The sequence below is a fragment of the Sciurus vulgaris genome (genome assembly GCF_902686455.1).
Source record: "Sciurus vulgaris genome assembly, chromosome: 16".
NCBI classification, from domain to species: Eukaryota; Metazoa; Chordata; class Mammalia; order Rodentia; family Sciuridae; genus Sciurus; species Sciurus vulgaris.
This window is the reverse complement of record NC_136477.1, coordinates 53,594,595-53,619,293: the sequence shown is the minus strand read 5'-3', so window position 1 is coordinate 53,619,293 and position 24,699 is coordinate 53,594,595. Positions and strand designations below refer to the sequence as shown.

Genomic DNA, 24,699 nt, shown 5'->3' with positions numbered 1-24,699 from the left:
TCCCCGGCCCTATGCCAAATTTTTTATGGTGTGCTGTAACTCACTGCAAAAAGGAGACTCTGTGGAATTGCAAATGAATCATACCAGCATCGCTCCTTCCTGCACAATTAAGTGACCTGTCCAGAGCTAATGTGATTTATCAAGGCCTCCAGAATCTCTGGAGCAGATGCTCTACAGAAAGAATTGTTACTCACACCTCCCCCTGGCTGCTCCTTTCCAGCATTTTCCAGCCCCATCCTGGAGCACTGCACTCTCTCCCTCCAGTTATTCCAAATCCTACAGTGGTTTACTGACAGAAAAGCAGATGAGCCAAACAACTTTCTGTTTTTGTTTTTGTTTTTTTTTTTTGGTATTTTATTTAGAGACAGAGTCTTGCTGAGTTGCTTAGGGCCTTGCTAAGTTGCTGAGACCAGCTTTGAACTTGCAACCCTCCTGCCTCAGCCTCCTGAGCTGCTGGGATGACAGGCGTGCGCGATTGCACCCAGCCCAACTTTCCTATTTTAAAAAGCAGTTTCCAGTTCTGGGTTCCTGATGTTGCTGGTGACTCTGGAATTGCTATTTCACCTGGACGGAGTTCAGCTGACCAGAACAGGAAAGGTCCCCACAGCAGCCCTCTCTCTTGCTTCTGAGAGTTTGTTTCTTACCTTAGAGAATGGTTGAGGCTTGTGAAATATTTACACATCTGGGCGTCACTTAACAAGGAAAAAAATGAACCACTGCTTTGTGGATGTGTAAAATATCAACTGACTTTTATTTTTGTTTTAGCTCTTAAAACAAATTGTATACTGAGAGATGTGCTTGAAAAGACAAATATTAATAGAAAATACCAGAAAATGTCTCAAGCACTGATGTGTAGGAAGAGGGAACCTGCCTCTCCCACTCGTTCCCCCAGGGGATGTGGTGCCACAGAAGTGGCTGCTGCCCCCAGGTGGAGGTGGTCCTGGTGCACATGCCCTGTGGCCTGTGGAGGGCAGGGCTGCCGTGTGACAGCCAGAGCTCACCCATGGATCACACACTGGTCCTAGCTCTTCTCATACAGCCTCCCATAGAGAGCCGCCGTCACCAGGCCAGAGGATAGTCCACGCTTCCTCAGGAAATAGTGGCCATTCTCCCAGCCAAGCTGGTCAGGGGATTCCGGGGTCATCCCCGAGGTCAGAAACAGAGGAAAGATATAGGAAGTGCTGAAGTTCCCCCACAGGTGAAACTCGAATATCCCCGTGGCCTCTGTGATCTCCTGCCCACAGGTGTGGAAGCCCAGACCCCCACACTTGACCAGGGCGCAGACTTGAATGTAGTAAGTGCCGTGCACAGTGTGAAAGCCGTCAAAGGCCCCCAGGGCGTACAGCTCCTGGGTCAAGGTGGGCCTGTCATACAGCAAATGGCAGCAGAGGCTGTTGGAACAGACTTGGAGCTGGCCTTCCTTTCCCCAGACAGGGACCAGGGTGAAGTTGTCATACATCATTCCAGAGTGAAAGGTGGGAGGAGCATCCACGTTCCACTTGGTGGCTTCACAGAGGACTTCCTGAGCGTCCATCTCACAGTATGGCTCACCTGACACGATTTTTAAAAACTTACTGTGGGGTGGGTCTGTTTTACCTGTTGTGTTCTTGGTCCCAACAAGACCCAGTGGATTTTTGGCTACTTGGGCGATGATAAGGTGACCTTCGGGGCTTTCCATGTCATGGTACCAGAAAGACTTCAGAGGGGTGTGTATGCCACTCCCTGTCATCCCCAGAGACGGGTGGTGGATGTTGGCTGCCAGGACGTTGACACCAAAGGCAGTGGCAAAGGCTTTCTGAATCTCGATGGCAGCCAGGAGTGGGAGCTGGTTCATCCAGGCGGTTGGGTAGACCACATGCTTCACCTCCGGGTCTCTCAGCAGTCTGACAGCAGGGTTGAAGAACAGTATGTCAAAGCAGGTGAAGACACCGAACCTGCCAGCAAAGGGGGTATCGAAAGTGATGCGATCCACCTCGAGAGGGGTATCAAAAGCTGCCTCGAAGTAGAGGTTGTGTTTTCGGTAGCGGTCAACAAGGGTTCCATTGTTGCTGAACACTACATTTGTGTTAAACTGGTACCTCCCATCATTTGGGCACCCTGGGTCATTGCTATGACACGGCTGTTTTGTCCCAAGGTTGGCCACCACGAACATCTCTCCCTTGATGGCCATGCAACTCAGGCGCTGGAGGACCTAGGTGGGGGAAAGGGGTAGAAATATGTGGATTTTAAATATCCTGCCTTTCATCTCATATTTTTTAATGGAAGAATTCCTCACTGTGTCCATAATATATAAACAGCTATTATAAGTTTATAAGAAAACCAATCACCATTGAAAACATGCCAAGGATATGAACAGGTGATTCAGGAAGAACAAAAACAAATGGCCAAAAAATATCTGAAAAGAAGCTTAACCTCATTAGTAATAGGTAAATGCAAATAAAAACAACAATAACACATCATTTTTCACCTTCATTAGATTGGCAAACGTTCTAAAGGTTATTCTATCTTGCATTGACCAAAGGGTGGGAAAACAAGCCTTACTATTACTGGGGATAGAAAGTGAAATAAAAATCTCTTGAGGGAGAAGTTTTGTACTTTTTAAAGTAATTTAAAATGTGCACAGCCTTTGAGAAATTCCATTTCTAGGAATTTTACCTTACAGAAAAACTTGGACATGTTTCTGAAAAAAATATATATATAAGGATATTCATTGAATCTTTTTTTTTTTTTTTTTGGTACCAGGGGTGCTTAACCACTGAGTCACATCCTCAGCCCTTTTTTGTATTATATTTAGAAACAGGGTCTCAATGAGTTGTTTAGGGCCTTACTAAGTTGCTGAGGCTGGCTTTGAACTTGCGATCCTCCTGCCCCAGCCTCCTGAGCCACTGGGATTACAGGTGTGCACCACCTCACGTGGCCTGAATTATTGCTTTTGATACCAAGAGTTTAAAGAAAAGAATAAGCATATAGCAAGCTAAAAGGGATATCAATAAATATGAAATGCATGGAAAACGGTGTAGGTGAATGCACAGCGAACTGATAGAAGGTTCTCCAGGAAAGGAATCAGGGAGAGAAGGGGCTATGGTGAAGGCAGACTTGTACTTTTTTTTATTTCTGTGTGGCATGTTTAAGTTTATATTTATGCATTTCTTGCATCATTAATAAAGATCCATGGATGAGTAAACACCTTGTAATACTAGACTTTGTTTTTCTTTTGCAGTACTAGGGATTTAACCCAGGATACTCAACCACTGAGCCACATCCCCAGGTCTTATTTATTCTGAGACAGTGTCTCACTAAAGTTGCCTAGGCTGGCTTCAAACTTACGATCCTCCAGCCTCAGCCTCCCGAGTTGCCACCACACCCAACACTATACAGTCTTTAGTTGAATAAATGTATGGCACATGGAGTTTGGGTTTTATTTTCCAGGTCCTAGGGTCTCCTTTAGATCTTTGGACCTCAGCATGCTGTGACTTTCGGGCACTGGCCTGGTTCACCTTGGCATGCCCTTGGCCTGCTGAGGAGGGAGGCTAGGGTCCTCACGTACCTCTGTGTCATTGAAACGGTGAGGCTCCAGGCATGGGTTCCACCTGACCAGCTGGGGAGACGGCATGAAGTCCAAAAATGGGTAAATGGATGTTCTCGTGAAGTTGAACCCATGAATGCCGTCTTCTGGAAACACTATGATCTGTACGCCCTGTCAGTCAGAACAGCACAGTGAAGTATGGTATCAGGCAGCAGGAAGCACTACCTCATTCATTAGCTCATGCCCTTGACAACCATCAAGGAGTTACTCTGAACCAGAGCCAGAGATCCAGAGCTGGTGGCTGGACTCTCATCAGGGATCTTAGTGTTGGGGACCCTGGCTTGCTTAATCCAACCTCTACGGCACAAAGACTAAGTCCTCTAGGAACAAGCATCACTTGTGCCTGTAGCCTGTCGGGGAAGGAGGGTGAGTAGACTGCTGAAGGAGCAGGAGTTTACCAGGTAGGTGTTAGAAGGGGTTTGGAGTTCTTGGTGGTGCAGTGGAGCTGGAGCTGGTTACAAAGGGCCTTGAATGTTTGACCCATTAACAGAAGAGGTGTCTCTCCTCCAGTGGTTCTCAGCTTTATTCTGTTCTAAACCAATTGGGGAACTTTTTTTTGGTACCAGGGATTGAACCCAGGAGTTCTTAACCACTGAGCCACATCTCCAACCCCTTTTTTTATGTTTTATTTTGAGACAGGGTCTTGCTAAGTTACTGAGGGACTCACTAAGTTTCTGAAGCTGGCTTTGAACTTGCAATCCTCCTACCTCAGAGTTCCAAGCGGTGGGATTACAGGAATGTACCACCATGCCTGGCTGAATTCTAAGTTCTTAACACACATTGTCAAATAGCTTTCCAGAAAGGTCATACCAAGGTATAGCACAGTGTGCGACTGACCATCCTACCCATCCTTAGCAGTGACTATGTAAAGAAAAAATTATCACAAACTTGGAAGTAAAGCAAGAAAAAGAATCCATGCCTTCCTAAATTATATTGGGATATTGATCAACAGGCTCATTCAAGGATTATTTAATTATCTAGAGAATGTGCCACTGTTTGACTTTGTTATTTAAAAGCTTGCTCCAAAGATTATAATTGTATTGCCTGGTAGGACATTAGCCAATTTTGTACCTATTAGAAAATTCATTTTGCTATCCACTGGGCAGACAGACAGACAGACAGACATATTTCCATTCTTCAAATTTTCCTTTGAATCAACTTTGCCATGTTACTGGTCCCTTCATTAGTTAATGCATTAAATAAAAACTTTGGTCATTCATATTTGCATAAGAGTCATGCTTTTAACTTTTGGAAATTTACTCATGGACAGATATTTTCCTGTATTCAAATCAAAACTGAGAGCACTGGATGGTTCCTTATGGATTTATGTATTCATAGTAGATTAATATGAAAATTAAATGGCTCCCTGAGTACATGCCAGCCAGGAATGAGGCTGGGAACCAAGCCTAAGCTGGGCAGAACTTTGGATCTAATGTGACAAGCTGTCAGCACTCCTGATGAACGTCATCAGCCATTTTTTGTTAAACTTTGCTGAGATCAAGAATTCCTTCTGAGGAATGAAGGTCACCAACCCAAGTGCCTGACCAGCCTAATCATGTCAACTCTTTTGTCCCCCATGAGTGCCTCTGCCAAGAGAGAAACATTTCATTTGGCTTGTTCAGAAGCCTCTGCCCTTAAAGCAAGTCTGATGGACAACTGACACATGCTCCCCATCCGGGTGTCTAAGCAGCTGCTTTAAATGCATGTAGCCATGTAGAGCAGCTGAGCTACCATTGAGCACCATAGGGATCCTATGGTCAGATCCATCCTGGCTCTTGGACCACTAATAATGGAATAGTGTCCTGCAGCCTAAGCAGGCTCCTCAAAACCATGCTACATGTTTCCATTAAAACTGGAAAGCTGGGCTGTGGATACAGCTCAGTTGGTAGAGTGCCTGCCTTGCAAGCACAAGGCCCTGGGTTCAATCCCCAGAACCACTAAAAAACAAACAAACAAACAAAAAACCTGGAAAGCTGGGGATTCTCTAGTTACAGTCTCTGGGTTTCAGCATGGCATTTGCTGAATGGTTCAGGATGGTCTCAGAATGGAGAAGAAAGCGGGGAGGGGGGGTGGAAATTTGGGTGCTGGATTCAGAGCAGTGAAGCAAACACCCCCAACCAAGGAATGCTGCTTTGGACTGGATGGGTGGCAGTAGGAGATCTGTAGGTACTGCTGGGTTTTTTTTTTTTTTTTAAATACACTGACTTCAGCAGAGACATAAATGAGGTATGTATCAAATGTGTGAATGACATGCAGGAAACCAATATGCGAGAGGTCAAGTAAAGATCCCTAAATCACCCTTAGGGCTGGAATGATAACATTTAATGACATTAATGTGAAGTCTTGCTCCTGGGCTCAGTGAATCGCTTCCTAAGTACGGGAGGTAGTGGCAGACGGTGTCTGTGTGAAAAAGGGCACAGGAGTTTTAGTTGACTGCAAGTGCTCTGTGAATATACAGTGAGAAGTCAATGAGAGGGGCAAGTGTCCTGCAGCCTGGCCTTCAGCCAGTCCAGAGGGCGGCACACAGCCCCGAACACAGGTGAAACCTGTGGCAAAAAGGCTGGAATTGGAATCCCCCAATGAACAGGGCGAGATGCAGGGGGCCATGGTAGCCAGCCTCCAAGTGTGCAGAAGGCGCACTGTGGTAAGGGACTTGGGCTCTTTAGTTCCAGGACAAACTGTGGTGGCAGTTACAGGGCGGCCGTTACAGTGCTCACTGAAAGGAAGGCCTATCCAGAAGTTCCCACCACTGCACACGTGGGCCTGTGAACAGCAAGTTCTGGGCCCCGAGGGTGTTCAAGGAGAAACTAGTCAGTTGGGACAAAAGAGCAGCGTGTCACCCATCGGAAGCTCCCTTCCAGCACCAGCTGTGTATACACACCACATAGGTCTGTGTGTGCCATCACAGGGGCTGACTTCCCCTGGAGGCGTGGCAGGGTGTCCTCAGGCAGCTGGGCTTGGTCCAGAGTTAAAGCCCGGGCTCCTTCAGTTATGGGTTCCCCAGCAGGGCATCTGCTTACTTCTGACACCAACATTTCCCCTCTGCCCTACGGGATGCCTCTCCTCCATCCTTAGGCTTCCTGGCAGGAGAGGAAATAGAGCCAACAGGAAGCCTTTACAAAGACTGGCACTGACCTGCCTTTGTCTTGGAGTTGGTTCTGTCTGGGCGAAGGTCTCAGACTGTTCATAATCTGGCACAAGAGATGAAGTGAGCCCCAAATAATCTGCAGGCAGCAAGTGGCAGTTCTTTGGACAGTGACTCTTCCAGGTGAGCTGAGAATGTCTCAGAGAGTGTAGTGCTCATCATGGTTTTCAATTTTTTCTGCACATCAGAATCCCCTGGGGAGATTGTTTTAAAAAATTCCCGTGCCCAGATCACACTCCATTTGGACCAATTACAGTGGATTCTTAGGGATCTGGACACCTATATTGGTTTATAACTGGCCCAGGGATTCCTGTGCATAGCCACATGGAGAACCTGTGACTTAGCCCAGGGCTTCTCAAACTTGAGGGACAAAAGTATTGCCTGAGGATCTTGCTAAAATGCAGATTCTGGTTTGGTGGGGCCTGAGATTCTGCATTTCTAACAAGTTTCCAAGTGCTGCTGATGCTACTGGCCCACGGACCACTCTCTGAGTAGCAAGACTTCAGCCACCTAAGTCAACTCAGGCTTACTTTCTGGGCTGATTTCCACAGAGGTCATAGGAAGCCTAGGGTCACCCAACCACTGCTCCAGGGTCAAAGCACACTTTGTTCTGTCCTATGAGAGGAGCCCGGGTCATGACAGAGGAGCATTTCTTGCCTTCTGGGCTGCAGTCATCACTTGCTGTTCATAGATGTCGAGGTTCTGGTTCATGAGCTCCAAGGCCTGCTGGCGGCTGGTGAGAGCGAGGGGGTTGGGACTCAAGACCGACTGGTGCTCATACACGGCCGCCACGTAATATTCAGCCCCCTGACGGTCAGCCACGCAGTACTCCCCGGCCTGGTCTCCCAGGGCAGCCGAATAACAAGCGAAGAGGAAAAGAGCAAGCTTCCTGCTGGCTCCAGACATGATGCAGGTCGTAAATCTGGAATGTAACTGGGCAAGGGGAAAACAGCTGAGTAAGGAATCCTGCCAAGAATCTAATGTTTGCAGCTGTGATTTATCAGTCCCAGCAATTAAACTCACCCACATGACACTGCAGCTCAAAGAGTTTGCTTCATATTTTGTTGAACATGTTTCTTTCCAAACTTGTAGCAAGCTATGTTTACAATGGCTGTCTATATTAATAGTCTCTTTTTAGAACATTTCCAAAACAGACTCAATGTTTGCCATGATTTTCTTACCAGTGTTCAGCAAGGTTGTAGTGCGTCACTACTCACTTTCCTAGCTGTACACTTAAATTTTAAGCAATTATTGGATATAATTCTGTGATATATTTAACATTCCACCCCCTGCCCTCTCTACACACAAATACGCTATAGGTCAAACATCTACATAGCTATGATTATCATGATGATCCTAATACAGCTCTGCTTTCCCTGCCTTTCTTGGATTAGTGATGAATACAGCAGAAAACTCTCCCTTTATTTAATCAGCACATTGTTTGGGGCCAAGAAACTGCAGACTTCTACTTAGATGCCACTTATACTCTCTGTTTCAGAGAGGCAAGAAGCAGTCTCCTAATCAAAGCCCAGCACTGTTTCCTCCTTGAACTTGAGATTGCCATGGCAATCACTTTCTCAACCTTCATCTCCGTAACTCCAAATCTCGTGCTCAACTGCATACTCTTTTGGAAATGAAATCGTCCTTTGCAGTGATAAGACAGAATTTTCTAGATGATAAAGTGGACTTTTCCAGAATCTAAATTCCACTTCGTGGCTCCTACCATCAAAGACTAGAAGTGGATGACACATCTGTGTATGCCCTCTTGAGCCCTCAAGACTAGGATTGTCTACTTCTTTTGCATTTTCCATTAATTTCTATTCGTTTTATCATACTAATGCATATCAGTTGTAAGAAAAGGGTTTGTGAAATGTTCGTGCTTATATATAATGTACTCCCTATTACCCTCTTACTTATCCCCTTCCCTCCCCCGGTCCTCTTACTTAATAGTCCTCTTTCTACTTTCTTTTTTTACCCCCCTAGATTCCATATATGAGAGAAAACATGATACTTGTCTGTGCCTGGTTTATTTTGTTTCACATGATGATCTCTCTTTATGGCTGGACAATACTCCATCTTGTGTGTGTGTGTGTGTGTGTGTGTGTGTGTGTATACACACACACACATAGCATTTTCTTTATCCCTTCATCTGCTGATGGGCATCTGGGTTGATTCAATAACTTGGCTATTGTGAATGGTGCCACAATAAATGTGGTTTGTAGGTCTCTCTATTGTATGGTGATTTTTATTGCTTCAAATATACACAAGGGTGTTATAGCTGGTCATATGGTAGGTTCTATTTTAATTTTTTTTTACAATTTGACACAATGAATTTTGATAACAAGACCACTAGTACATGGCATGAATACATACACAATAGTGTGTGACAAAAATACAAAATATATTTTACTTCTGTACAGAAATGTCCACTACAGGACTTTTTGATTAGAATATTATAAATAAAGTTGCCAGGTGTGGTGGCACATGCCTATAATCCTAGTGGCTCAGGAGGTTGAGGCAGAAGGATCGCAAGTTCAAAGCCAGCCTCAGCAACTTAGCTAGAACCTGTTTCCAAATAAAATATTTTTAAAAAGGGCTGGGGATGTGGCTCAGTGGTTAAATGCCCCTGGGTTTAATCCCTGGTACCAAAATATAAAATAAATAAATTAATTAATTAATTAATAAACTCCAGCACACAGGACCAGTGTTCCATAAATGGAAACTCCCCAAAAGGGAGGCAGACAAGTAGTACTTAGGAGTACAGGCTTGGGAGTCACTCAGGTCTGGATGTGAATCTTGAGTGGCTTCTTAGTGCTCAAGTTACCCTAAGGCTCCAAAATGTTTTTTTTTTTTTTTTTTGTAAATTTGGGATTAAAATGGAATGAACTGATAATAAAATTTCCTTTTTGGTTTCTAGCTCTTTTTAATTCAAAACCAATATATTTAAATCCTTGAAAAATTAAATTACTGACAGATTCGAATAGTGAGACTTTTAAAGAGTATTTAAAAATATAAATACATTGTATTTATAATTATTTTTGTATTTATTTATCATTTTGAGATTATGTACCTCACTTGAATAGGTTTCATATGCCCATTTTCATAATTCATGGACATAAAGATTAAAGAAAGTAAGCCCTTCCTGCTACTACCTGAAAGCCAATGTCTAAAATGTATCATTCATCTTTGAAAACAACTTCTCAATTTGTATTTCAACATTTTTGTAAATGGGTTTCCCCATTGTTTCTAGTTAGCTTTCTCACTCTTGTTATGCAAACACTGACAAAAACAACACACAGGAAGGAAAGTTTATTCGGGGCTCATGGTTTCAGAGGTCTCAATCCACAGATGGCTGACTCCATTGCTTGGGGCCTAAAGCGAGGCAGAACATGATAGTGGAAGGGTGTGGTGAAGGAAAGCAGTCAGGTCATGGCAACAAGGAAGCAGAGAGAGCTCTCCTCACCAGGGACAAAATATAAACCCTAAAGGCACGCCCGCTCTGCCAGGTTAGTCCCATAACCTTTAACATGGGAATAATGTAGACATCTTTGCCAGAATTTAACTATCTCCTCCAACCAAACCCTACCTACCAATAGGTACTGCCCAGTTAATCCACATCAGTGGATTAATCTACTGATTAGGTTACAACTCTAACAATCCAACCATTTTACCCCTGAACATTCCTGCATTGGGTCACATATGAAATTTTGGGGGCCACTTACATCCAAACCACAACATTCCACCCCCAGCCCCCAAAAGCTCATGCTCGTCTCACAATGTAAAATGCATTTAGTCCATTTTCAAGAGTTCTTAACCGTTCCAGCATTACCCAAAAGTCCAAGACTAAAGTCTCCTCTGAGACTCAAGACACACTCTTAGCATTAATCCCTATAAAAATTAAGAGCGAGTTACATATATCCAATATATAGTGAAAGAGTAAACATTTCCATTCCATGAAGGAGAAAGAGGGGTAGAGAAAGAAGGGACACAACCAAACCAAGACCAAAATCCAGCAGGGCAAAGAAGTCCTGTAGACCTATGTTCAGTATCTAGGGCACATGGAATTGTGATATTCTCTCAAAAGGGCTTGTGTGCCTCTGTCCTTACGATCTTGCTTGTTGCAGCCCACATGACCACTCTCTTGGCTTGTCTCTACCTGATTCTTGCAGCTTTCCTTGGCAGATGTCCCATAATTACTGGCATCTTCTTTGGCTTCTTCTCATATCTTCGCACGTCACCCTCTCTCAGGAGCTGCCCGCAGGAATTCTGACCCTGCTACACTTTGGTCTCTCAGGACTTCCATTGAAATCTCAGTGGAAGTCTCCATGACCCCCCTGCATTTTTGCAGAATAAGCACCATGTGGTTAACACCAAGGTCTGCCACCACCTTGAGGAGCAGCCAACCTTCCTGGGACCATGGCTGCAGCAGCCTCTGCCTCCTTGATGGCTGAGTATGGTGAAAAATTTCCTAGGCCACCCAGTGGCAAGCAGGGTGACTCTATGGTCTTTTCTCAAAGGTATTTTTGCTTTTACACCCTTGAGCCTGAGATGGGTGTATTCTTGCCAATTCCTGAGATGTCCTCAAGGCTACCTTCCTTACTTCTTATAAGTACTTAGCATTTCTTTAGTAGCTATAATCTCTTTAACAGCTACAACTTCCTTACCCCCAGTTTTCCTCACACTTTTCTGGCTAAACTGCAAGGCTTTCAAATCTTTCTGTTCTGTTTTCTGCTCCCGATTATCACAGTAGACTGGCTAAAATTTGCCAGTAATATCCATGCCACCACCTGAATGTCATGCTGCTTTTAAATTTTCTTGGTCAGATTAATTAGTCCCGTCACCTTTAAATTCAGTCCCCAAGAAAGTCTCAGGACATGGGCAAAATGTAGACAACTTCTTTGAATGTAACATGAATGACCTTTAGTCCAATTTCCAACAGAATTCTCTTTTTACTCTGAAACCTCACAAGCCCAGTCTTTTCTATCTACAGTTCTATTGGCATTCTGTTTGTTTTTGTTTTTGTTTTTGGAATCGAGGATGGAACCCAGAGGCACTTAACCACTGTGCCACACTGCCAACTCTTTTTTATCTTTTATTTTGAGACAGGATCTTGTTAAGTTGCTTAGGGCCTTGCTGAGGCTGACTTTGAACTTGGAATCCTCCTGAGCCACTAGTATTACAGGTGTGGGCCACCATGCCTGGTGGCATTCTGGTCTTTTGAGTTCCCACCAGAATCTCCCATTAAGCTCCATTTGAAACAATCTAAAGCTTTTCCAGTTCACATTTCTAAGCTTTTCAAAATCCCTCCTCGTGCAAACCAGTTCTAATGGCTTTTGAACCACATGGTCAGGTTGGTCACAGTAACGATCCACTTCTCTGGTACCAGTTTGTTTTAGTTAGTTTTTTTTGTCACTGTGACCAAAAGACCTGACAAGAACAATATAGAGGAGGAAATGTTTATTTGGAGCTCATGGTTTCAGAGGTCTCAGTCCACAGATGGCTGATTCCATTATTTTGGGTCCAGGATGAAGCAGAATATCAGGGTGGAAGGGCACAGTGGAGGAAAGCAGCTCAGGTCATGGCAACCAGAAAGTGGAGCTATTTTAATTTTTTGAGGAACCTCCATACTGATTTTCACAGTGGCTGTACTAGTTTACATTCCCACTAACAGTACACAAGGATTCATTTTCCTCTGTATCCGCCCAAGCATTTGTTGTTATTATATTATTATTATTTTTGATAATAGTCATTCTGACTGAGATGAGAGGAATATCAATGTGCCTTGGATTTGCATTTCCCTGATGAATTTTGGGAAGTGAAAAGAAATGTCTGTTTGGATCATTTGCTTATTTATTGATTGGATTGTTTGTTCTTTTGGTGCTATTTTTTTTTTTTTTTTTTTAGTTTTTTTGTTTTGTTTTGTTTTGTTTTGTTTTGGGGGGTGCTGGGGATTGAACCCAGGGCTTTGTGCTTGCAAGGCAAGCACTCTACTGACTGAGCTATATCCCCAGCCCTTTTTTTAAGTTTTTATATTTTCTGGATATTAATTTTATATTTGACAGATGAATGGTTGGCAAAGGTTTTCTCCCATTCTGTAGACTGGGATTGTTTTCTCCCATTCTGTAGACTCTGGATTTTTTCCTTGCTGTGCAGATACTTTTTAATTTGATCTAATCCATTATTTCCTGAGCTACTGATAGGAAATCATCGCCTATCCCAGTGTGAGGGATAGGGATCTAGTTTCAATCTTCTCTCTGCATATACTCCGTTTCCCCAGCAGCATTTGTTGAAGAGGCTGTTCCTTCTCCAACATGTATTTTTGTCTCCTTTGTCAAGAATCAGATGGCTATAGATGCACAGGTTTATTCTTGGGTCCTCCATTCTTTTCCATTGGTCTATATGTCTATTTTTATGCCAATATAATGCTGCTTTTGTCATAATTGCTCTATAGTATATTTGTATATTGGATACTGTGATGACTTCAGCATTGTTCTTTTTGCTCAGGATTGCTTTGGCTATTTGGATCTTTTATGCTTCCATATGAATTTTAGGATTGTTTTTCCTAGTTCTGTAAAGAACATCACTGGTATTTGATGGGGACTGAATTGAAGCTGTAGACTGTTTTAGGAAGTATGGCCACTTTAATAACATGAATTCTTCTGATCAATGAACATGGGATGTCTTTTCATCTTCTATTGTCTCCTTCAATTTCTTTCTTTAATGTTCTATAATTTTAATTGTAGAGGTCTTTCACCTTCTTTGTGAGGCTATTCCTATACATTTTATATTGTTTGTATATTATATTCCTATGTATTTCATATTGTAAGTGGGATTGTTTTTCTGATTTCTCAGTTAGTTCATTATTGATGTATAGAAAGCTATTGATTTTTGTGTGTTGATTTTATATCCTGTTACTTTGCTAATTTTTTTTTTATTAGTTCTAAGAGACTTTGATGAACTCTTTAGAGTTTTCTAAGTATAGAATCATGTCATTGGAAAATAGTTATAATTTGACTTCTTCCTTTACTATTTGTATCGCTTTTTACTCCTTTCTCTTGCTTGATTGCTCTGGCTAAAGTTCCCAGTACTAAATTGAATAAGAGTGAGCACCATTGTCTCCTTCCTGATTTTAGAGGACAAGCTTTCAGTTATTCTCCATTCAGTATGATGCTGGCTATGGATTTGTTGAATAGTCTTTACTACATTGAGTTATGATCCTTATATACTTATTCAGGATTTTTATTATGAAGGGATGCTAAAATTTTATCAAAGGGTTTTTCCACATTTATTGAGATGATATGATTTTTATCTTTAACTTTATTTATGTGGTGAATTACATTTGTTGATTTGCATATGTTGATCAATGTTGCATCCCTGGAATGACATCAACTTGATTATGATGTATTATCTTTTTACTGTGATGTTAAATTTGATTTGCAAGTATTTAATTGAGGATTTTCACATCTGTATTCATCGAGGATGTTGGTCTACAGTTTTATTTTTGGGTTGTGTTTTCATCAGGTTTTGGAAGCAGCATGATACTGGCTTTGCAAAATGTGTTTGGAAGACTTTCTTCCCTTTATATTGTATGAAATACTTTGAGGAGCATTTGTATTACTTTCAGTCTAGGTATGTCTTTGCCAGTGAGGCGAGTTTCTTGCAGATAGAAAATAGGTTGGTCCTGCTTCTAATCTGTTAGTCTACGTCTTTTTTTTTTTTTTTTTTTTTTTTTTTTTTTTTTTGGTGGTGGTGGTGCTGGGGATTGAACCCAGGGCCTTGTGCATGTGAGACAATCACTCTACCAAGTGAGCTATATCCTCAGTCTAATGAGTTATATCCCCAGTCTATGTCTTTTCATTGGAAAATTCAGAACATGCACATCCAGGGTTACTTCTGAAAGATATGTACCTGTTCATGCCATTTAAAAATTTTTTATTTTTGTTTTGAATGATCTCTGTTCATTTCTTTCTCCTTTATTCATCTTAGAGGCTCGATTTTTACTGCATTAATTATCTTCAACTCTCTCCTAATTCTCATTTGCTTGTCTACTCTTCCAGTGACTTATTTTTTTCCATGCGCTTGTTGATTGTGTTTGTCTTGCTTCTTCTTTTGAATGTAGGATTCCTTTAAGTATTTTCTGTAATGACGGTTTTAGTGGTCATGAATTTCTTCAGTTAATGCATATCTTGGAAGGTCTTTATTTCATCTTAAATTCTGAAGGAAAATTTGCTGGTTATAGTAATCTAGATTATTTATTTCAGGGTTTGAAATACATCATACCATGTCCTCCTGGCCTTTAGTTTCTGCTGAGAAATCTGCTGTTATTCTGATGTGTTTGACTTTGTAAGTGACTTGGCACTTCTTTTACAGTTTTCAATATTCTTTGTTCTGTACCTAGGGTAGTTTATAATATCACGGAGAGGTTCTTTTCTAGTTATGTCTATTCAGGGTTCCAAATGCCTCCTGTACCTGGATATTCATATCTCCCCCAAGGTTTGGGAAATTTTCTGCTATGATTTCACTAAACAGTTTTTCTATGCCTTCCACCTATACTCTGGCTCCTACATCTAAACCAATTATTTGTAGTTTTGTTCTCTTAATTTTGGTCCATAAATCTTGAATATTCTGTTCATAATTTCTTCTTTTTCTTTATTACTGCCTGAATATGATAATTCATCAGTTTTATCTTCAAGTTCTGATATTTTCTTCTGCTTGATCTAGTTTATTGGTGATGCTTTCAGTGGAGGTTTTTATTTGACTTACTGAGCTATTCATTTCCATGATTTCTCTTGATTCATTTTTCAGAATCTCTATGATATTACTCTTTTGTATTCTGTATTTTCTTAATCCATTCAGTTGTTTATTTGTGGTCCCCTTGAAGTCATTGATCATTTAAAAAATCACTCTTTTGAATTCTTAGTACAGCATTTCATCTATTTCAATATTTTTGGAACGTTGGAAGAGTCACGTTGCTTTATTTCCACATTTCTTGTGTTTTGATGTTGAGATTTGAACATCTGTTGGGATGAATATCTCCTTCACTTTTACATGAGAGTCTTCTTAGTTAGTAGTCGCTTTCTTAGCTCTATCCCCAGGACCAGAGAGGAGAAAACAAACTGTACTAACAATGACAACACAAAGACAAACCAGATGTAGAAATACAGTAAAAACCAACTAAAACCAACTACTGCATCACCAATAATGAGAGAAAATGACAAAAATAATATGGAATAAACTAAAAAGTTAAAATTTAATAAAGGTAAAAATAGTACTAATAAAAAAATTTTAAAGTAGGAGGCAGGGAAAGGGGAAAAAGAAAGAAGCAGGATTTTTTTTTTAAAGGAAAAGAAAACAAGAAAAAGGAGGGAAAGAATGTGAAGATTCTTTTAAAAAGTTCAATTAAAGAATAAAAGAGGGGGATTTCAAGATGGCGGACTAGAGGGTGGCTGCATTTCATGTTGCTCCAGGACTCAGGATTCAAAAGAGGAGATATTGAGAGACTTGGGACCAACTCAAAGCATCCGGGTGAGTCTCTCCCGTTGGGGAGGCATCCCGGATGGGGCAGTAGTCCCGGAACGCAGGGAACTTTGTGAAGTAGAGCTGCCGGCGAGACACCCCTCCCCCCGCTGGAGCAGTGAACTCCGACAACTGGGAGCATCGTAGAGGAGGCCGCTCAGCACAGCGCTGGGACTTGGAGCAACCACTGGGGCTCTGGGCGGCTGCCCAGAGGAGGAGCTGCGTGGCAAGCTGTTTGGATTCAGAGCAACCACTCCTGAACACTGGGGCCTGCCGAAGGAGGAGGAAGAGGAGGAACGCAGCGGGTCGCTTGGACTCAGAGTGAGTGCTTCAGAGCTCCGGGCGGCTGCTCAGAGGAGGAGGTGAGTGGTGAGTTGTTTGGACTCAGAGCGACCACTCCTGAACACTGGGGGGCTGCCTGGAGGAGGAGTGTGGTGGGTCGCTTGGTCTCGGAGCGGCCGCACCAGAGCTCCGGGCGGCTGCCTGGAGGAAGCGTGCGGTGGGTCACTTGGACTCAGAGAGACCGCTCCTGAACACCCGAGGGGCTGCCCGGAGGAGGAGGAGGAACGGGGCGGGTCACTTGGACTCAGAGTGACTGCCCAGGGCTACAGACGGTTGGCGGGAAGAAGAGGCGTGCAGTGAATTGCTTGGACTCCTAGTGACCGCACCGGAACACCGGGCGGCTGTCCGAAGGAAGAGGTGTGTGGCGGGTCACTGGGACTCAGAGTGACTGTACGGGGCTCCAGGTAGCTGCTTAGAGAAGGGGCCGCATAGCCAGGTGATTAGGGGCAGAGCAGGGTCCCAGGACCTAGGAGGCTTCTTGGTGGAAGAGCCCCACAGAGACACGCTTAGGGGTGGAGCGAAGGTTCCAGGACTGCAGGCAGATTCTCTGAGGAGAGACAGCCTAAGGAGACTCGTCTGGAAAGGGTGAGGCTCCCAGGCCCAGGAGGTAGGGCTGGGCCCCTGGGAACGTTGCAGAGGAAGGCAGCCCAGCCCAGGCGGTAGTTATGGATTGACGGGAACCTCTAGGAGGGGAACTGACCAGTGATACCTCCCCACTGGGTGAGGTTTCCCCACAAGGACAGTAAAACCAGAGACACAGGCCCAAACAGGCCTTGCCTCAGCCGCCAGCCTAGTTCCCCTTTGGATGACCATTGGTCAACAAGTGGAGGCACCTCTGCCCACTAGCAGGGAATATACCCCACATGAAGGCCACCACCCCTAGAGAGGCAGCTTCCTTGTGGACCACCGCATTATCAATTTCCTCCAAGACTTCAGGCTACGGAAGGCTAAGAGGGAATATACTAGAAATCTTCAAGGACATTATAAGTCAATAGAGGAAATCTGCAATATCTCAGTGGTCCACTGATACCTGAACAATATGAGAAAATAAGGGAAGAAAATGCCCCAAACAAATCTAGATGTTACATCAATAAAATCCAATGACAGCATGGCAGAAGAAATGACAGAAAGGGAGTTCAGAATGTACATAATTAAAATGATCAGAAAAGCAAATGATGAGATGAAAGAGCAAATGCAGGCATTGAATGATGAGATGAAAGAGCAAATGCAGGCATTGAATGATTGCACCAATCGACTGTTAAAAGAGCAAATACAGGAAGCAAAAGATCATTTCAATAAAGAGTTAGAGATAGTGGAAAAAAAAACAGAAATCTTTGAAATGAAGGAAACAATAAACCAAATTAAGAACTACATAGAAAGCATAACCAATAGGATAGAACACCTGGAAGACAGAACCTCAGACATTGAAGACAAAATATTTAACCTTGAAAACAAGTTGAACAAACAGAGAAGATGGTAAGAAATCATGAACAGAATCTCCAAGAATTATGGGATATCATGAAAAGGCCAAATTTAATAATTATTGGAATTGAGGAAGGCTTAGAGAAACAAACCAAAGAAATGAACAATCTATTCAATGAAATAATATCAGAAAATTTCCCAAATCTGAAGAATGAAATGGAAAATCAAGTCCAAATACACAAAATTACAACAGACCCACACCAAGGCACATTATAATGAAAATACCTAACATACAAAATAAAGACAGAATTTTAAAGGCTGTGAGAGAAAAGAACCAAATTACATTCAGGGGGAAACCTATACAGATATCAGCAGATTTTTCAATCCAGACTCTAAAAGCTAGAAGGGCCTGGGACAACACTTTTCAAGCCCTGAAAGAAAATGGATGCCAACCAAGAATCTTCTACCCAGCAAAACTTACCTTCAAATTTGACGATGAAATAAAATCCTTCCATGATAAACAAAAGCTAAAGGAATTTACAAAAAGAAAGCCAGCATTACAGGACATTCTCAGCAAAATATTCCATGAGGAAGAGATGAAAAACAAAGAAGCAAATCAGCAAAGGGAGGAATTATCCTAAAGGAATTGTCAAATAAAGGAGGAAACAAGTTGTGTCAAACAAATAAATAAATAAAATTTAAAAAATGAACCAAATGACCGGGAAACCAAATCATATCTCTATAATAACCCTGAATGTTAATGGCCTAAATTCATCAATCAAAAGACATAGACTGGCAGATTGGATTAAAAAGAAAGATCCAACAATATGTTGCCTGCAAGAGACTCACCTCATAGAAAAAGATACCCATAGACTAAAGGTGAAAGGATGGGGAAAAACATACCATGCACATGGACTCAGCAAAAAAGCTGGAGTATCCATCCTCATTTCAGATAATGTGGACTTCAAGCCAAAGTTAGTCAGAAGGGATAAAGAAGGACATTTCATACTGCTTAAGGGAAGCATAAATCAGCAAGATATAACAATCATAAACATCTATGCCCCAAACAGTGGCTCATCCATGTATGTCAAACAAATCCTTCTCAATTGCAGAAACCAAATAGACCATAACACAATAATACTAGGTGATTTTAACACGTCTCTCTCACCACTGGACAGATCTTCCAAACAAAAATTGAACAAAGAAACCATAGATCTCAATAACACAATCAATAATTTAGACTTAACAGACATTTAAAGAGTATACCATCCAACCAAGAGTGAATACACTTTCTTCTCAGCAGCACATGGATCCTTCTCTAAAATAGATCATATATTATGCCACAAAGCTAATGTTAGCAAATACAAGAAGATAGAGACACTACCTTGTATTCTATCAGATCATAATGGATTGAAGTTAGAAATAAATGAAAGAGTAAAAAACAGAAACTACTCTAACACCTGGAGATTAAACAATATGCTATTATATGATGAATGGATAACAGAAGATATTAGGAAGGAAATTAAAAAATTTTTAGAGGTAAATGAGAACAAAGAAACATCATATCAAAATCTCTGGGACACTATGAAAGCAGTACTTAGAGGAAAATTTATTTCATGGAGTGCATTTAATAAAAGAAGTAAAACTCAACAAATAAACCACCTAACACTACAGCTCAAAGCCCTAGAAAAAGAACAGACCAATACCAAAAGTAGTACAGAAGACAGGAAATAGTTAAACTCAGAGTTGAAATCAATGAAATTGAAACAAAAGAAACAATACAAAAAATTGACAAAATAAATAGTTGGTTCTTCGAAAAAATAAAAAAATTGATAAACCTTTAGCCACACTAACAAAGACGAGAGAAAACCCAAATCACTAAAATTCAGAATGAACAAGGAAATATCACAATAGACACGAGTGAAATACAAAACATAATTAGAAGCTATTTTGAAAATCTATACTCCAACAAAATAGAAAATTTTGAAGACATCAACAGGTTTCTAGAGACATATGAATTGCCTAAACTGAACGAGGAGGACCTACACAATTTAACTAGACCAATTTCAAGTAATGAAATAGAAGAGGTCATCAAAAGCCTACCAACAAAGAAAAGTCTGGGACCAGATGGGTTCTCAGCCGAGTTCTACAAAACCTTTAAAGAAGAGCTCATTCCAATACTTCTCAAAGTATTCCATAAAATAGAAGAGGAGGGAACCCTCCCAAACTCATTCTATGAAGCCAATATTACCCTGATACCTAAACCAGACAGAGACACATCGAGGAAAGAAAATTTCAGACCAATATCCTTAATGAACATCGACACAAAAATTCTCAACAAAATTTTAGCAAATCTCATACAAAAACATATTAAAAAGATAGTGCACCACGATCAAGTGGGTTTTATCCCAGGGATGCAAGGTTGGTTCAACATCAGGAAATCAATAAATGTCATTCACCATATCAATAGACTTAAAGTCAAGAATCAGATGATTATTTCAATAGATGCAGAAAAAGCATTTGATAAAATACAGCACCCCTTCATGCTCAAAATAGAAATATTTTTTCTATTTATCCCTAGAAAAAATAGGGATAGTGAGAACATTCCTTAACATTGTAAAGGCCATCTGTGCTAAGCCCATGGCTAATATCATTCTAAATGGTGAAAAACTGAAAGCATTCCCCCTAAAAACTGGAAAAAGGCAGGGATGCCCTCTTTCACCACTTATATTCAATATCGTCCTTGAAACTCTAGCCAGAGCAATTAGACAGACCAAAGAAATTAAAGGGATACAAATAGGAAAAGAAGAACTCAAACTATCCCTATTTGCTGATGATATGATTATATACTTAGAGGAACCAGGAAATTCCACCAGAAAACTTTTAGAACTCATAAGTGAATTCAGTAAAGTAGCAGGATATAAGATCAATGCACATAAATCTAATGCATTTTTATACATAAGTGATGAATCTTTGGAAAGAATAATTAGGAAAACGACCCCATTCACAATAGCCTCGAAAAAAATAAAATACTTGGGAATCAATCTCACAAAAGAGGTGAAAGACCTCTACAATGAGAACTGCAGAACACTAAAGAAAGAAATTAAAGAAAACCTTAGAAGATGGAAAGATCTCCCATGTTCTTGGATAAGAAGAATTAATATTGTCAAAATGGCCATACTACCAAAAGTGCTATACAGATTCAATGCAATTCCAATTAAAATCCCAATGATGTACCTTACAGAAATAGAGCAAGCAATTATGAAATTCATCTGGAAGAAAAAGAAACCCAGAATAGCTAAAGCAATCCTTAGCAGAAAGAATGAAGCAGGGGGTATTGCAATACCAGATCTTCAACTCTACTACAAAGCAATAGTAACAAAAGCGGCATGGTATTGGTACCAAAATAGAAAGGTAGATCAATGGTACAGAATAGAGGACATGGACACAAACCCAAATAAATACAATTTTCTCATACTAGACAAAGGTGCCAAAAATATGCAATGGAGAAAAGATAGCCTCTTCAACAAATGGTGCTGGGAGAATTGAAAATCCATATGCAACAGAATGAAACTAAACCCATATCTCTCACCATGCACGAAACTAAACTCAAAATGGATTAAGGACCTCGGAATCAGACCAGAGACCCTGCAGATTATAGAAGAAATAGTAGGTCCAGATCTTCAACATGTCGGCTTAGGACTAGACTTCCTTAACAGGACTCCCATAGCACAAGAAATAAAAGCTAGAATCAACCACTGGGATAGATTCAAACTAAAAAGCTTTCTCTCAGCAAAGGAAACTATCAGCAATGCGAAGAAAGAGCCTACAGAGTGGGAGAAAATCTTTGCCAATCATACTTCAGATAGAGCACTAATCTCCACAATCTATAAAGAACTCAAAAAACTCTACACCAAGAATGCAAATAACCCAATCAACAAATGGGCTAAGGAAATGAATAGACACTTCACAGAAGAAGATCTACAAGCAATCAACAAACATATGGAAAAATGTTCAACATCTTTAGTAATAAGAGAAATGCAAATCAAAACCACCCTAAGATTCCATCTCACCCCAATTAGAATGGCGATTACCAAGAATACAAGCAGCAACAGGTGTGGGCGAGGATGTGGGGAGAAAGGTACACTCATACATTGCTGGTGGGGATGCAAATTAGTGCAGCCACTCTGGAAAGCAGTGTGGAGATTCCTCAGAAAACTCGGAATGGAACCACCATTTGACCCAGCTATCCCACTCCTTGGCCTATACCCAAAGGACTTAAAATCAGCATACTACAGAGATACAGCCACATCAATGTTCATAGCTGCTCAATTCACAATAGCCAGATTGTGGAACCAAGCTAGATGCCCTTCAATTGATGAATGGATAAAGAAACTGTGATATATATATATATATATATATATATATATATATATATATATATACACACACACACACAATGGAATATTACTCAGCCATAAAGAATGATAAAATTATGGCATTTGCAGGCAAAAGGATGAAATTGGAGAATATCATGCTAAGTGAGATAAGCCAATCTCAAAAAACCAAAGGATGAATGATATTGCTAATAAGTGGATGATGACACATAATGGGGGGTGGGAGGGGTTAGTGTTAGGGTTAGAGTTAGGGTTAGGGAGGGGGGCAAGAATGGAGGAAGGAAGGACTGTATAGAGGGAAAAGAGGGGTGGGAGGGGTGGGGAGACAGGAAAAAATAACAGAATGAATCAAACAACATTACCCTATGTAAATTTATGATTACACAAATGATATGCCTTTATGCCATGTACAAACAGAGAAACAACATGTATCCCATTTGTTTACAATAAAAAAAAAGAATAAAAGAAAGTAAGCATGGTAGTGCATGCCTATAATCCCAGCAAACTGGAAGGCTGAGGCAGGAGGATTATAAATTCAAGGCCAGCCTCAGCAACATAGTGAAGCCCTAAGCAACTTAGTGAGACCCTGTCTCAAACAAACAAACAAAAAAAGCATATTAGGATTAGATAAGGAAAAGGAAAATAAGAAGGAAAGAAAAACAAGTCCATCTTCTTTCTAGGTCCTGGAACATTGGAATTTTCCATTAGCAGGGAGCAGGGAGAGTCACAGCTGGGCCTGTTATGATTCCTCTTTGCTCCTGTGTTATGCATAGGCTGAGCCCTGTCCTGCGTTTCTGCAGAGTAGGCTGGGTAATGGTGTGTGGCAGAACTGTGCTCACTCCAGAGGCGTTCTTTATTACGTGCTTCTTGCTCCAATATGTGGGCCACACAGTGGGTGCTTGCTCCAGGGGCCCCCAAGTCCGTGCACCTGGGGATGTGGTCCCAGCCTTTTCCTCAAAGCACTGGAGAATGGGAGAAATAAACAAACCACTGAGTTCTGCACTGGCGCAGGGCAGATGAGGGAAGTATGCAACCTGCCAGCCTCAGTCTTGGTGCCTTCAGACTAGAGCCCTCGGTAAACCATGAACCACGGGTCTCGCTCCTCACCTGCGCACAGAGGTGCGCGCCACTGACCACGGCGCTCTCCACCTTCAGAGCTCCCTGCTGCTTCTCAGTGGGTCTGCAGCTGACCCTTCCCACTCCACCACTGTCTCTTGTGGTTGCCTCTCACCCAGTCACTGTGGCTGGGTGTCCCTAGGGACTCTGCATTGTGACTGGTTCATGTTTTCTGACCCCAAAAGTACCTCTTCAAAGTCATATTGACAGTATTCCCAAAGTATCTACATCACTGACTAAGATGTGTGGAAACTGAGACTGGTCGGTCCCTGGTGGTGGCACATCAGAAGTTCCTGGGGAGGAGAGGGGCCTTCTTTTCTCAACTGAGAGCTCTGTACCAAAGATTCAGGGACACAGATCATTTAAGTCTAAGAAACTTGTAATCCAGCAAAACAAGTAAACTGTGGAACCAGCAAGATATTGTATTTCTTTCTATTTTGAGAAAATAAGATCTGTATTATTTACAGAAGGAGCCTGGTAGGAAAGCTTTACGGGGCACTCATCTGTGCAGGAACAAACTAATAAGAGGTTATGTAGATTTAACCAGGTATTCATGCGTGAATGCTGGCAAGTTTAATGAGGCAGTGTGATGGGCTGACAGATCTGGCTCCATGAGAATGTTATAGGCCAGACTCTAAGGGAAATGACTAAACAGACTCCATTTTGCTCTGAGACTCCATGTTAGGTAAGAAATAAGTTTCTCCCATGGGAACACCCCGCCTCTGTACCCATCATCAGTTACTTAACATGACATGTTTAGCAATACAAAATGACAAATCTTATGTAATGAAAAATTGTTCACTTTTGATTCCTATTGCTCCTAAACAATGTACCATGTGAACAGTGATTGTATGGATGTTAGTAACCATTCTTTAGTTTGTACCTAGGTAAGGGTCATTTTGACCCACTTTCCCCTCTGTTGATGATCTCATGATGTTAGTTTGTAATTTTGAATCATAGCAACAGACACTTATGACTGATGTGATTTTTGGTTTGAGAACCCCTACAACCTTATGGTCGGGGCTGTTCTCCCAATAGCCATTTTGGGGGCATTGTGTGAGACAGTCAGCCGGCTGACTTAATAAAGATTCTCAGATTTGGACTTCTCAGTGGTGATCAGTCTGTTCTTAAGTTGTGCCCCATAATAGCAGAAGAGAATGAATAATAACAATAAA

The 24,699-nt window shown here is 41.6% G+C and overlaps 1 protein-coding gene across 6 annotated transcripts in view; it reads right to left on the bottom strand.

Moving 5' to 3' along the window:
• Positions 1-728: 728 nt before the first annotated feature.
• The window catches only part of BTD (biotinidase), a 64,067-nt gene continuing 40,096 nt past the window's right edge, over positions 729-24,699 (bottom strand). For 4 of the 6 annotated variants that reach the window (XM_079114419.1, XM_079114418.1, XM_079114417.1 and 1 more), the window contains exons 2-4: positions 7,389-7,664; positions 3,548-3,697; positions 729-2,191 (exon numbers count right to left, since the gene is read on the bottom strand). In XM_079114419.1, the coding sequence (XP_078970545.1) occupies positions 1,022-2,191; positions 3,548-3,697; positions 7,389-7,637 (1,569 nt within the window). In that variant the 5' untranslated portion in view covers positions 7,638-7,664 and the 3' untranslated portion in view covers positions 729-1,021. The remainder of the gene's footprint in view (positions 2,192-3,547; positions 3,698-7,388; positions 7,665-24,699) is intronic. The other 2 variants (XM_079114421.1, XM_079114420.1) reach the window with 2 other exon arrangements.